This window comes from Dromiciops gliroides, chromosome 1 (assembly GCF_019393635.1).
Source record: "Dromiciops gliroides isolate mDroGli1 chromosome 1, mDroGli1.pri, whole genome shotgun sequence".
NCBI classification, from domain to species: domain Eukaryota; kingdom Metazoa; phylum Chordata; class Mammalia; order Microbiotheria; family Microbiotheriidae; genus Dromiciops; species Dromiciops gliroides.
The window spans coordinates 37,240,358-37,255,513 of NC_057861.1; the positions used below are offsets into that span (position 1 = coordinate 37,240,358).

At 44.6% G+C, this 15,156-nt stretch overlaps 1 protein-coding gene across 1 annotated transcript in view; it reads left to right on the forward strand.

Annotated features, from left to right (window-relative positions):
- Nucleotides 1–9,232: 9,232 nt before the first annotated feature.
- Nucleotides 9,233–15,156, forward strand: part of TMEM132C (transmembrane protein 132C) — a 541,367-nt gene continuing 535,443 nt past the window's right edge. The window contains exon 1 of the mRNA XM_043978153.1: nt 9,233–9,345. Coding sequence (XP_043834088.1) covers nt 9,261–9,345 — 85 coding nt within the window. The 5' untranslated portion in view covers nt 9,233–9,260. The remainder of the gene's footprint in view (nt 9,346–15,156) is intronic.

The window sequence follows — 15,156 nt, forward strand, 5'->3', positions numbered from 1 at the left end:
CCACATGGCAGGTCTTCAGATATTAGAAGACAGTTATCACGTCCCCTCAAGTCCTTTATACTCCAGGCTAAAAATCCCCAGTTCATTCCACAAATCCCTTCCTACACTTTTTTGCATTGAGCTTATAACACTCTCATGTTACTTTCCCCATCCTGCCTTGTACCATAAGAGAATGGGTGTGCAGCATTTATCTCCACCACTAGATGGTAGACTCCATGAAAGTAGGGACTATGTCTCATTGGACCTTGTATCCCCCACGTGGTGCTTAACACAAGACATAGTATGTGCTCAATAAATGTTTGTTGATCTAGTGAAGGACCTGGAAATTGTAGATGCGAACAGTATTAAAAAAAAAAAGTCATTTCTAAATTTGATGCCTGGTAACTAGTACACCAGCAAAACAAATTGTCCAAAAGAATTGGAAGATTTAAAATGAATTTGAATGAATGGAATTTGAAATAGCAAGATGTGACAAGGTTACATGCTTTGCTTAGTTAATAAGTAATTAGACAGCATGCTCCAGTGGGAAAAGCACTAGACATGGAATCTCAAGGACCTGAGTTCAAGTCTCTCCTATTGTACTTGGGCAAATTATTCTCTCTGAGCCTCAGTTTATTCATTTACAAAACAAAGTCAGTAGAATACTTATCTTTCCACAGGATCCCCGGTCCTATAATAATCTATCTATAAATTGTAAAGCAGCATTTCTATAATGTTAAATGTAATATACATAATATATAATGTTAAATGCTTACCATGTGCCAAGTACTTGGCAGAAAGGAAAAAAAGTAGAAACAATCAGTGGCTGCTCTCAGCAAGCTTACTTTGTAATGGGAAGTCAACTTGTGCATAGACACAGATGAGGTATACAGAGTTAGATACAAGATTTGCCACCGTCTTTGGCTTTTCATGGCCTTGCCAGTGTTAATAATAAGAGGCAACACTGATGTATGGTGTTCCAAAAGTCTTAATGCAGTTTTAACTGTAAGTCTGGGTTTTGAAAGTGCTTTATAACTAAAGAGATGACTGGCTCTGAGGCAGATGACCTGAGTTTAAATGGAAGGAAGGAAATAAATATTTCTATGGTATCCACTGTAGGCCAGACACTGTGTTAAATGCATCTACAGGTATTAGTTCATTTAATCCTCCCAACAACCCTGAGAGGCAAAGTTATTATTATGCCCATTTTGCAGATGAGAAAACTGAGGGAGGGAGGGAAGGAGAGAGAGAGAGAGAGAAAGAGAGAGAGAGAGAGAGAGAGAGAGAGAGAGAGAGAGAGAGAGAGAGAGAGAGAGAGACTTGCCCAGAGTCACACAACTAATAAGTGTCTTAGGCCACATTTGAACTCAGGTCTTTCCTGATTCTAGCCCTTTATCCATGGTACCCTCTAGCTACCTCTGATATTTAAACTACTTCTCTGAACTTAAGAAAATCATAAAATCATTTTAACTTCCCCAGCCCCCTCAGTTTTCTCAGTTGTAAAGTAAATAAGGTTGGTCTAGATGACTTTTCTGGGCTTACCTAGGTCTAAATCTATGATTCTATGCCCTTAAGAGTCATTGTTTCATTGGACCCTCAAATTAACCTTGTGCAGAAGGTAGGACAGACAATATTTTCCTTTTCTTTTTCTTTCTTTCTTCTTTTGGGGGGTGAGGCAATTGGCGTTAAGGGACTTGCCCAGGGTCACACAGATAGTAAGTGTCAAGTGTCTGAGGTCAGATTTGAACTCAAGTGCTCCTGACTCCAGGGCTGGTGCTCCATCCACTGTGCCACCTAGCTGTCCCCAGACATTATTTTTCAAATGAGGAAAATGAGGCTTATAGAAGGGCTGATTATTGCTATTCACCTAAGAAGCATCAGAAGCAGCATTTGAATTCATGACTCTCAATTTCAGGTCGAGCCCTCTTTCCAGAATCCTATACAGATTGTCCAACCTGGATCCCTCAAAACCTTACTTGAAAATTGTTTGCTCTTGGGAGGCCTTCCTTGCTTTTTGTTTTTGTTCAGACATTTTTCAGTCATGCTCCACTATCTGTGACCCAATTTGGGATCTTCTTGGCAAAGATACTGGAGTGGTTTGTCATTTCCTTCTCCTTCTCTCATATGGGAAAACTAAGGCCAACAGGGTTAAGTGACTTACCCAAGGCCACACAGCTAGTAAGGGTCTGAGGCCAGATTTGAACTCAGGAAAGTTGAACTTTCCTGACTCTAGGCCTGGCACTATCCATTGTACCATCCAGCTGCTCCTTCCTTATCTTACCCTACACAATTATTCAATATTATTCACTTAGTCTGGCCAATGCTAATAGGATCACTGAATGCAAATACACATTTTGACTTGATTTATTGCTTTGTAAGGGTGGTTCACATCACTTCCACATTTGCTATTTTCTCCCAAATTTCATACAAGTTCCCATAGAGCAAAAAAGTATCTTTCATTTTCCTTGGAACCGCTACCCCAACCTGTTTGCCAATGCCCAAAATGGAATTCCTCATGCAGCGAGGTATTCGTGACTTTTTGGATCAAGATATACAGCTGGATAGAGCCTAAACAATCATTTAGCCAACCTCATCATTTTTACTCATAGGGAAACTGAGGGCCCAATACGTGAGCTTGTGGCCATACAAATAATAAGAGCTACCCCCTGTCTCTAAACCCAGAACTTTCCAGTGGCTGCTGGGAAAATTGTCACAGGCTAACTAACTGCCAGAAAGACTGATATCGACAAAAGACCAGGAGCCCCTGAGAAGGAAGGACAGCGCCAAATATCATTACTATCGGTCTCTGTCGAGAGGCATGAATGAGTCTGAGATAAATGGAATTTTCAGATAAATAAGTTTTGGATCCCAGAATACTGAATATGTATTTAAATGCAGTAAAGGGAATGTGGAGAGGGGAAATTAATGTTATTTGTAATAACTAATCTGAAGATGGATTATGCCAAGTCAGGTACCACATGGACCATGTACTAATGTTGGAGTATGAGTGCAATGTGGACGTTCTGCATACCAGCAAGGGGGAGACTGTGGCCTTTTCAGCAGGTCTCCAGGAGGGGCCTGGGGCAAAGGTGAGGAGGGGTCCACTTTCTATCAATCATAAAAATTGGTCACAGACCAAAAGTTGCCCACATCTCCTCCAGGGAATCAGGGTTTAGGTTACCTTTCCATGAAGGCTGATTCAGGGAGAGACTTAATTAATGCTAAATGCTAGGGAAAACATGGAAAGGGGAGGGGGTGGGGGAGCTGAGCTTTTCTGCACTGCAGAGTAAAGAATAAAAGAGGAAGCAAATTCAGTTTGTTTTGTTCAACATGACACAATATAAGAGTAAGATTTAGATGCTTGTCAAGATAGGAGGGGTGAAAAAATGTATATGTATGTGTATGTGTATGTGTATGTATATGTATATGTATTTGTATATGTATATATGAGAAGTGTTTGTCCATATGGAAGAATGATCATGTTTTCCAACGTTAACCAGGCCCACACCTGGAAGACTGGTTTCCTAACCAGTGTCTAATTAGCTAAACTGGAGAATACTATATAATACACACCAATAAGCTTCTCTCCAGTTCCTTACCTATTAATACCAGTTTAAACCTAGAATCTGAAGATTGTTAACCATGTAGCCAAACAGGCCTCTGACCCCTAGGTTGGTAGTGACTTTGTTTTTGCCAAGGCCATATGGGTTTTCAAGTTGGCTTCCCCATCTGGAGATCTGGCTTTAAAAATTCAGTTCCATGCTGGGCTAATAGAATATACTTCAGGCAAAAGCTTTCCTGGGTAATAAATAAAGTGAGCTGAACACATCTCTGCACTATCATTTGCCCACATGGTGTCCAACTTGAGATTGGTTCTGCAAAGCAACAAACGAGCTAAATGCACACACGCGCCTGGCTCTTTTCAAGGGATCATGGGAATTTGGAAGTTGAGTCAGAACAAGAGCAAGCAGTTGCTCCTTGGATGCAGGAATAGAGAACTCATGGGGAAGCAGCAGGCCTACTTTTACCAGGATCTCCGCTCCCTCCGATAAATCAAATTAATTGCACACATGTGCTGAGAGCCCTTTGGGAGCCCCTGCAATAGCCTTTGTGGAGATTAGTGGTCTCTGAGATTTGTTATGAAATTCAGAAATGCATTTGGAAGTAATTTAAGTTAAGGAATTAATGAATTTTGTGCTAAATAATAGATGACTTTTTTTTTAATGGGACTTTATTAGTGCATGAACCTCAGAGCTCATGTTGTTACTTTGGTGAATGATGCCTAGGAAACCAAAATTCACTGTATCCCTAGTCTACAGGTTGGAAGGGAACTGAAAGGGACAAGATATCAGACTTAAAGGGAGAAGATGTTCTGTTGAAGTTTTGGAGGTATGTAGAACATCTGCTAGTGGGGAAAGAGGACAAGAATACTGGATTTGAAGCATCGAAGTATTGTAGAGTTGGAGTAAGGAAATTCTGAGTTCAAATTCTTCCTCAGAGAGGATGACCATGGGCAAGTCACTTAACCTCTGCCTGCTTCAGTTTCTTAATCTGTAAAACAAAGATGATGATGATGGTGGTGGTGGTGGTGGTGGTGGTTGTGGTGGTGGTGGTGGTGATGATGGGCATAGCATCCACCTCCCGGGGTTGTTGTGGTGATAAAATAAAATAATATAATGAAAGTACTTTGTAAACCTTAAAGGGTGATAAAAATATTAGCTAGAAGGAGTAGACTTAGGAGGAGGAGGAGGAGGAGAAATAGGAGGAAGTGGAGGAGGAGGAGGAGGGAGAAGAGGGGGGGAAGGAGAGGGAGGAGGAGGGGGAGGAAGTAGAGGACTGGGAGGAGAAATTGTAATTAGAAGATTAGAATCTGAATCCTGGTTCAGCTACCTGCTAGCTATGTGACCTTGGGTAAATCTTTTCCTATCCCACTTCTGATGTTTACTTACCTGTGTGCCATTGGGCCAATTACTTAACCCCTCTGGGCCTCCGTTTCCTAACTCTGTAAAATGAAGGGGATGTACTTAATGGCCTCTAAGGGTCACCTTTATATGTATGATTTTATGATCTCCATCAGAACTTCAGTTTCTTGAACTGAAAAAATGAAGATGGGGAGGGGAACAGCCAATCCTCAAGACTTCTTCCAGCTCTGAACTCTGGGGTTTGAGGTTATTTTGCCACAGGTATCTGGCCCTTGCATTTCATTTTCCCAAACTATTACTAAAGATGAAGTTCTTTTGTAGGCCATTCGGAGAAGGCCTGAGCAATGGCCATATAAGGCAGAGGATGAAAGGAGATTTTCTTAACCATATACACCTGGAGGCTAGAGGGTAAGGGCTGCCCTCCTCCACTCATTTGTGTTTTAATACTTGCCATATGGTATCTGCAGCCCAGGCCTCCAGAATTTACTGAGACTGAAAAGGGGGAGATGGTTTAAGCTGAGAGGAAAGAAAAGATTTGGAGGCTGGATACAAACCATGAGCTGGGAACTGAGGAAGGAGGCACAGAGGGCACAAGGAACATTTTTCTGGCTTTTTATTTGCTCTGTCTGACAGGGGCAGAGGGAGAGAGCAGAGTAGAAAATGGGTTCAGATCCCTCAGCCAGGAATAATGGGCCATGGTATATTTCTTGCCGAACTTGAGAGGTTTCAGAAGTTTAGATGAAAAATATTTATTCTGCAGTGAGTTTCGAGCTGCTTCAGAAATAGCAGAAAGCATCCTCAGCCCTTGCATGGTGACTCACTTAGCCCTTGTCTATTTAGTCGACTTGCTTCTCATATTCTGAGGTACACCAGCCCAAAGAGGTAAAAAAAAAAAAGCTGGATGATTATCTGGGTAATTCTCCACAAAAATATGTCTTGCAAAATCGTAATCATAGGTTCCGAGTTTGAATCCCGGTTCTGATGATTAGACCTTAGATGAGTCAACTAGTGTCTTTGGGCTTTACTTTACTAATCTGATAAAACTCAAGGGACTAGGTGGCTCCAAGGTTATTTTCTAGCTCTATATATCTATGTGTTTTGGGGGGGACAGCAAGAGGTGGGGGAGCATATGCTTGGGGCTTTTGAATATTCTACACTTAATGACCTCCTAATGTATATGTTTGGCCTAGGAAATAAGTTTTTTCAGTTGTCATTGTATACTTTTTTTTCATCAGAGGTGATGTCTAGGCGTGTAGCAACATTTTCAAAACTTTCCTGAGGATAGCCTTTTTCCATGATTCAGGGGTTCAAGAGTAGAAAGACCTCTTTTCTAATCCCAGCTCTGCCATTAACTACCCATGTGACCTTGGGCAAGTTGATAGATCTCTTTAGGTCTCAGTCTCCTCATCAGTAAAATGGATGAGTTGGACAAGATAGTCTGTAATGACCCTTCCAGTTCTGAATCTATAATCCCATGATACTGTTCTGGTAAAATGTTGCTATGCCTGAATTTGCAAATAATCTCTGATTTCTTTGTTGTAGAGAGCTCCTTTGACCCAAACAGAATCCAACCTAATCTGTGATTTCTAGGGAAGTTGCCTGAGGCCCAAGAACATTGAATAATTTTCCCAGGATCATTCAGCTTCTGTGTTGAACTTGGGGTTTGGATTCAGATTTTTCAGATGCTCTACAGCCTCTGACTCTGGTTATAGAATCAAAATCACAAAATATGAAAGTGGGAAAGGACCTCAGAGATCATTTAATACAAACTACAAATGAATCTTTTCTAGAGCCCTCCAGTGAAAGAGAATCATTTGCTTCTGGCACACCCAATATCTCTTTAGATGAGTGCTAATAATTAGAAGGGACAGCTAGGTGGTGCAGCAGATAAAGCCCTGGGTGGGGAGTCAGAAAGACATGAATTCAAATCCAGCTTTAGACATTAACCAGCTGTGTGACCCTGGGCAAGTCACTTAACTCTATTTGCCTTAGTTTCCATGATCTGTAAAATGAGCTGGAAAAGGAAATGACAAGGCACTCCAGTATCTTTGCCAAGGAAAACCCCAAATAGGGTCGTGAAGAGTAGGGCACAATTGAAAAATGACTGAACAACAACAAAATCATTAGGAAAGTTTTCTTGATATGCAGCTAAAATTTGCCTTTTTCAGTTATCACCCATTGCTACCAGTTCTGCCCTGTGGGGCCAAGCAGAAAACATCTCTTCTTTCATCTAAGTGACAGCTCTTGAAATATTTTAAGACAGCTATCATGTCCCACTGAGTCTATTCTTCTCCAAGTCAAAGATCCCCAATTGCTTCTATCCATCCTCATAGAGCATGATGTCAAGACACTTCATCATCCTGGAGACCCATTTCTGGATAATCTTGTGTCCTTTCTAATATGGGTAGCCCATGATGACTGTAGATGGAGACAGTCACTGGCAAGTACAATAGATAACATTTAAGAAAAACGAGTTTGGAATAATTCTGCTGTCTGTATGTCTGTCTCTGCACGTGTCTTTTTGTCTCTGTCTATCTGACTGTGTTTCTGTGTGTCTCTCTTCTCTCTGTGTCTGTCTCTGTGTTTCTATCTCTGTTTCTCATTTTATGCATCTCTCTACCTCTGTGCTCTCTCTGTGTCTCTGTTTCTCTCTGTTTCTCCATCACTCTCTCTTGCTGTCCCCCCTTAAAAGGGATTTTGTTTTGATTTCTTTTTTTCCTTGAGTACTTACTGCTTTAGACTGCCTGTGTTGGTGCTCTGATGAGCAGAAATGATGTTGACATATGAAACAGATTAAGGCTTGCTTTCCCATGTATGCTAAGCAGGCCATGTTTCAGAGGGGCCACCCTGCCCTCTTCCCAGGCATATGTTAGAGCCGAATGGCTGCCCTGGCACTCTCTTAATCAAGGGAACACTCCATTTCAGTAGTGGAGGTTTCCTGGGAGAGCAATAAAAGGAGAACCCCATCTGTTAGAATGGATTGGAAGAGGCAGCTATGCTAGAGTCAGGGGGATGGCAGGCTGCGGGATTCCCAGCCCTGGGTTCCCAGGATTTGTCTTACCTGCGTTCTGCAGTCAGACAGCGTGTGCGTAAACAGATCCCTGTTTGGGGCTTTGGGGCCCTGGGCTTTCCTCGGGATATTTCTATTCCAACTTTGCCAGGCTGAAATGGGGTATGAATGCACAGGTAGGGGTATTTAGAGGAGAGAATGGCCTTCGGATGGGGCTGTTATGGGAATTATCTCTGGCCCTGGTTCCCAGGATGAGCTAGGAGGAGGAAGAAAGAACTACCTCAAATGATTTTGGAACCCCTTTCCTTCCGAATGAGATGAATACTATGGTAAAGTCAAGTCATTCTCTTTTCAAATGTCGGGGCACCATTCCTATCCTTTCCCAAGAGCCCCCTCCTCACAGAACCTCCCTCAGATGAGGTCTCTGCTAAGGGTTCCTTGAGTCCCCTCTCCCTTCCAGTCACACCAATTCCTGCTTGCCTCTATGCCCTCCTTTCCCCAGACTCCTCTGTCCTCATCTTCCCTCCCCATCTCCTTCCCTCTTCTCGCCAGACCTCCCTTTTTTCATCTTTCTCTCATCTTCCCCCTTCCTCGGTCTCCTTATCTTTTCCCCCTCCCCCTCTGCGTTTTCCCTTCACTCAACGTTTTTCCTCTCCCCTCCCCTCCACATCTCCCTCCGCCCCGCTGATACCTCCTCTAACTCGGCCTCTCTTCTTCTCAGACCAGGCACTCAGAGTCCGGGAGGAGAGGAGGGAAGGGGAGGGGACGGGAGAGGAGGGGGCAGTGACTGAATAGGAGGCGGAGGCGGAGGCGGAGGCAGAGGCGGGGTTGGGGGAGGCTGAGTCGGAGGCAGCTTCAGCCTAGGATGCGGTGAGAGAAAAGTTCTCAGAGCCGGAGCAGGAGACTGAGCCAGAGCGGGGAGCTCAGGGAGAAGAGGAGGGAAGAGAAGGAGGTGGGGAGAGCAGGCTGCGCCGCGGGCTCGCGGGCAGCGGGCAGCGGACAGTGGGCACCGGGCACCGGCAGCAGGGTCCAGCTACAGAGACGGTGGTGGGGGCGCACGGGGAGCTCCTGGCAAGGTGTGCCGGGGACAGAGGGTGCTCAGCGCGCCCAGCTCCAGGCGGTCGGCGGGCCATGGAACGGAGCCCCGCCGGCCACTGAGGGTGCCCGTTAGGAGCCCCCCGGAGGGGCGCACGGTTACGATGCAGCGCCCGGACCGGGCTGCGGGCCGGGCTAGCGCCCGGAGGAGAGAGGCTGCAGCAGAGGCGAGAAGAGTGTGAGCCCTTGAGAACCAAAGTCCCCGCGGGATCGAAACCGGAGGCGGAGCCGGGGCCACAGACTTCGCCGGCACGATGGGCATCGAGGGGACGGCCCCCGGGCCTGGCGGACAGCTGTGCGGGGCGCTCAGCCTGGTGCTCGGAGCGCTGCTTTACAAAGGTAAGTCGGACACCTGTACCTCCGGGTCCCCGCCGTGCCTTTTTGTCCCCTCTCTACAGGGGACCCTAGAGCCAGAGTCCAGAAGGCTGACCAGAGGAATGAGATCCTTGGCAGCAGCTGGGAAGGTAGTGGAAAGCACGACAGGGGAGGGGAAAGTTTCTTCTCTCCAAGTCCATGAGTTGGATGATAGGTGAGCTGCCCAAAGCCGCAGCCCTAGCTCCTCCGAGCCCCACAACCTCCCGCAGTCTAGGGGCCCCAGCCGACACTTGAACAGGTGATCTCCAAGCGTCTTTTTCAGGGACTTAAGGGGCCAGGAAAGCTCACTCGCAGGTGGAGAGGTTTAGAAGCACTCAGGGAAGATAAGGATTGACAGAAGAAAAAGTTAGACAATCCCCTCCCTACTCCCTCCCCCCCCCCCACACACACACAAGCATACAGAAACACACAAACACACACACACCCCTTTGGATTTTCTTCAGGCCCTGGTTGGCATCTCTCCCCCTGGGGCTGTCCGAATGACGTAAGGGGGATTTACTCAAAAAAAAAGCCTGTCCATTGTTGATCACACTACTCCTCTGCTAGCCTTCCCTGCCACCCTGCAGCTCCTGTGCCCCCTTGCAGCCCTTAGAGACAGCCTGTCTCCCTCCAGTCCCCTCTAGGAGTCAAGCCAGTCTAGCTGATTTAGTGGGAGGGGGAGGCAAGGAAGGGAGGGAGGCAGAAAGGGGAGAAATGAGGTGACCCCAGTAGGGAAAGGCAAAGAACTGCCCATCCTGGTCCCACGTGGGTAGTGAGAGAACATATTCCTGATTGAGAAGTTGGGAGATGCTGACCTGAAAGAGAAAAGTGTGGGATGGCTCCCCACAGGGCATCAAGGGTAGGAGATGAAAAACTGGGTACCCTCGGTATGGGGTGGGGTATGAGTGAGTGATGAGGGGCTTGACTTGAAAAGCTACTGCAAATTGAGGGAGGGGTTCCTGCTATTGAAGGCTGATCTTAGTCTGCCCAGGAGTTGCTTCTAGAGGAATTACAGGGCAGAGGAAGACAGAAGATGAGAGAGGGAGGATGCTGAGCTCTTACAGAGCTGGGTGATGTTGATATTGAGGAGAATTAGAGAGAAACAGAAAAGACACTGCAAACAACCGGGCATTGTCAAGAGCAGGGCTCATCATTGGCTAGGGTGTGCTGGAGAGAAGACGGCATCGGTGCCAAGGACAGCCAAGACCAGCAGCAGCTGTCGGGAGCCTCAGAGGGAGGGTCATTGAGAATAAAAGGGTAAAATATTAGTTTCCTGCCCAGTGCAGTGTTTGTGAGCACAGGGCTTTGCAATTCCATCCTGGGTGCATGAAAAGGGAGCCATTTAGTTAAACTTATCAGCCAAGGTGTTTTACAAGCCTTCTATTTTGCTCTCTCCCTGGGAGATGTCTTTTCTACTCTAGCTCCTGGGGACGGGGCTGAAGTCCAACTAGATGAAAATCACTTACTCTCTCCTGCCTCTTTCCCCCCTAAAGCTTTTTAAGTTTAGGCTGGAAGTGCATTGGTAGTGACATGTTGCCAATTGATGTTAAAAAGTTGCATTTGCTTTTCAAAAGTCATTATTCGGAGTGTGAAATTCCAGGAAAACCCACATTTGGTGGGGCTATAGGCTCAGGCATACTGTTGTGCTAGACTTCCCTTACTTAGTTACAGTGGAGAGAAAAATCCATTCTGGTTAGAATACTGTTGACTCTAACCCCTTGTATTCAAATAGAAGAACCAGTCATTCAGAGTTCCAGGCAATGGATCTTTCCCCAAGAGAAAAATCCTTCCTTCCCCCTCTTTTTGGGGGTTTTCTAGAAAGAAGCTTGAACCAGGAATTAGGATGCCTAGATTCTGGTCCTGAAATCACCAGCTGTGTGACCCTGGGTAATTCATTTACCTGACCATCAGTGTCCTTTTTAAAAAATCAATCCTTCCTCTACCTATTCCACAGGTCCATCAGGAAGATAAAATAGAGGAGAGGGGAAGGCACTGTCCAAGTTAGGATGCCAGGGAAATAGAAGGTGGCATTGTTTTGTGATTTAAAATACAGAACATCACAACATCCGTTTTATGCTCTGTGCTCAGTGGTCTGTTATGAGGACCAAATGAGATAATGAATCATGGGGGGGTGTTGCAATATCTAAAGGGCCTTTATAGATATGAAATGGTGGATCATTGGCTTGCTTATCTATAGAATTTGGACTTGTTAGACAATTCTTGATATGATCATATTTTTGAAGTCAGATAGAATCTATTTATGCTTTGCATCGGCTCAAGAGAATGAGTGGGCAGACTTTGGGGGGGGGCAGCAAAATGTTGAAGCTGGGGAAATAGCATAGCCATGTCCGAAGAGAATCGTACTCTTTTGCCTATTTTCTAGTCTGTGTTCAACCCCTTTATAGTGATCATAGGAAGTTTCTCTTTCTAAGGGTCTGGGAAAGGGAAGGGGAAGGTAACCTCCTAAGGATTGGGGAGAGGGTGGAAAATAACCATTTCCTAACCTAATCTAAGCTGTTTTGTGGAAAGTGAAAGTTTTTTCGACCTTTGTCCAGTCTTGTCCTCCCTTTAAAAGAACAGCACTTTACTTCCAAGAATGAAGTACAGATCTCTGGAATCCTTGAAACCGCTGTATCAATTTTTAATACCAATTGTGTGTTTATTTTTGACTGCGGATCTGGAGACTTTGCTGCACGTCACTGCTTGAAATAGACTTAATTGTTATAAGGAGGATCCAGAAATAGGAAGGACATTTCAAGTAGTGGATCTTTCTTGAACCTCATGATAATGGCAATAAGTCGGGGAGGCCTGGTCACTAGTTTGTCTTCTCTGATCTGAATTCGAGGCAGGGGACTGGGTCAGTAAAGCTTAGAACAGAAGTCAGAGAATCACAAGATCATACATTTAGAGCTGGAAGTAGACTGAGCAGCCATCTAGTTCGATCATCTCATTTTACAAATGAGGAAACTGAGGCCAAGAGAAATGAAGTGACTTGCCAAAGGTCAAACAGGTAATAAATGACTTTCAGTAACCAAGATTCAAAACCATGCCCACTCGCTCCAAATCCAGGTTTCTTTCCACTGTGCCCTTTTGAGTGTCGGAATGCTGATAATCACTGCTGAGCACATCCCTAAAGCCTCTGAGAAAGTCAGAAGAGAACAGTGGGGTGTTAAGCAGGTAGTAAGGATAAGCAGCTCCCTGGAGCCAGGCACCAGGAAGGTGGGGGGAGACTTGGTAACACCCTCCCACTCCCCAAGCCTTGATGCCTAAGAATGACAACCCCTGCTGCTTGTGATAGAAAATACCATTTTTCTCAAGGAATGAGCCCATGCTGGGTTCCAGATTCCAGAGCAATCTTTGAAATGCACAAGCTTCTCAGTTTTTCAGAGGTGTGCTGCCCAGTCAGTCAATTATCTAGACCCCTGGCTCCACCACACGCTCTGGGGCATCTCATCACTCATTGGCAGCTCCACTGAGTGCAGTTGGAGTCCGAGAAAGGAGACACTCACATGAATTGATTTTGTTCTTAGCAGTCCCAGTCAAAGGAGATTAAAATTCTTGTTTAAACCAAGGATTTGAGATTATCTGTGGATTTCATTTATCTCTTCTCCTTCTCCATCCCCCATGACACTAACAATTGAGAGTTGACTTTAAAAGACATTTTCTTTGATGGTTATAGGCAAACCCCACTAATGTGGACTGATTAGGAGGGAAGCCAGTAGCTGGTAGCAAGTTAGACTTAATGGAGTATATGACTTATAGGATATTTTTTTATGCACTGTAGTTTTATTACTCTCAAGTACATACTGTACAGAGAAGGCAAAACCATAGAAATTAGCTATCAAAGTAGTGTTAAGCAGAGATTCTTTGGACATGCATCAATGGCTAATAGGAATGGTCTTTACTTAAATAGCATGCAGATAGCTGGTTTTAGTTGTATGGATGTCAATGAGTGATTTCAAGGTGTTTGTATACAGTGCATTCCATTAAGTAGGTTACAATTTCCCCACCTCCCACAGCTATGCCCATGCTTTTTTGTTCTTGTTCAGTTGCTAAGAAATTACTTTTTTCACTTGATTTCACAAGACAGCTAGGTGGCGCAGTGGATAGAGCTCTGAGTGTGGAGTCAGGAGGACTTGAGTGTAAATTTGGCCTCAGATATTTACTAGCTGTGTGACCCTGGGCAAATCACTTAACTGTTGTCTGCCTCAGTTTCCCCATATGCACAATGGAGATAATAATAGCACCTATTCTTGCAGGGTTGTTGTGAGGCTCATGAGACAATATTTCTAAAGTGCTTTGTTAATCATAAGGTGCTAGTTATTGGGCAGCTAGGTGGCACAGTGGATAGAGCACCGGCCCTGGAGTCAGGAGGACCTGAGTTCAAATCTGGCCTCAGACACTTGACATTTACTAGCTGTGTGACACTGGGCAAGTCACTTAACCCCAATTGCCTCACCAAAAAAAAAAAAAATTAGGGGCAGCTAGGTGGTGCAGTGGATAAAGCACCAGCCCTGGATTCAGGAGTACCTGAGTTCAAATCCGGCCTCAGACGCTTGACACATACTAGCTCTGTGACTCTGGGCAAGTCACTTAACCCCAATCGCCCCGCAAAAAAACCAAAAACAAAACAAAACAAAAAAATAAATGCTAGTTATTATTATTATTCACTCATTTACTTACTGGATAGATAAATGATAGATGGATGGATAGATGGAGAGATGGATGCATGGAACATATGGGAAGAGTGAGGAAAAAAATGAATTGCTCTCCTTTCCCTGTTAGATGTGAGAAATTATGGGTCTAGAATATTGAAAATACTGTTGGTTGATCATAGAATCATAGATTTAGAGCTATAAGAGGCTTTAACAGTCCTTTAGTCTAACTCTCCCCTCCCCCATGCCCAATTTGTAGACTTCCCATCATCAAATAGGCAGTAAGTGGGTTAGTTTTGAAGAACTGCCTTTTATTTCTCTTTCTTTTTTTTTTTTTTGTTATTTATTACAAAGGAAGGCTCTCTTTGGGGGGGGGTGTAATATTCAGAAATGAAAGTGATTTAAAAACAAAAATATATATCCAAGAAAACTTAAAACAATCAAAATAAAATTTTGATAGATAGTACAAAGGTAACCTGAGCTCCCCAAATGGCCAGATAGAACACACATTTCTAATCATTGGTCTCCAGATCAATGATATCCCTCCCTCTTGAGTTTTTAAGACTGCTTATTTCTCTCTATCACTGTGTATGCCTGTTCTTTATCAGTAATAAGTCAACTCTCAAGTGCATATTTGAAGGGTGGGGGAGGGGGAGAGGGGAAGGAAAGGGAATGAGAGGGGAGGAGGCACACACTCTCTCCCCTACTCCCTTTCCATCCTCAGCCCCACCCCCACCATGAAAGAGAAACTATACTTTTTGCAGTTGACCAGGAGACTTCAGAGAATACAGAGACTTGACTGAGAAGCTCCTGACATCTATAGAAAATGGTGTGACTAACCAACCCCTCTGCCCCACCATAGTCCATGTGCCAAGGCATCCAGAACGCTCAGGAGGGACAGCCAGTAAGGCATGAGAAAAGTTACACAACAAAATTGAGCAATGACCAGAATAGAAATTAATCGACACCCCAGGGGAAGGTCTAGTCTAAGTGTTAGTTAAAGAAATGGGCAAATGTTATGAAGAAGATTAGCAAATGAGAAATGTTGGTGTAGTCCCCAGGCCTCCTTGGGGCACTAAACCAAAAGAGTTGACATCTCATGCTTTAAAAAAGAGTTTAATCTTAATTCCCCTTTGCCCAG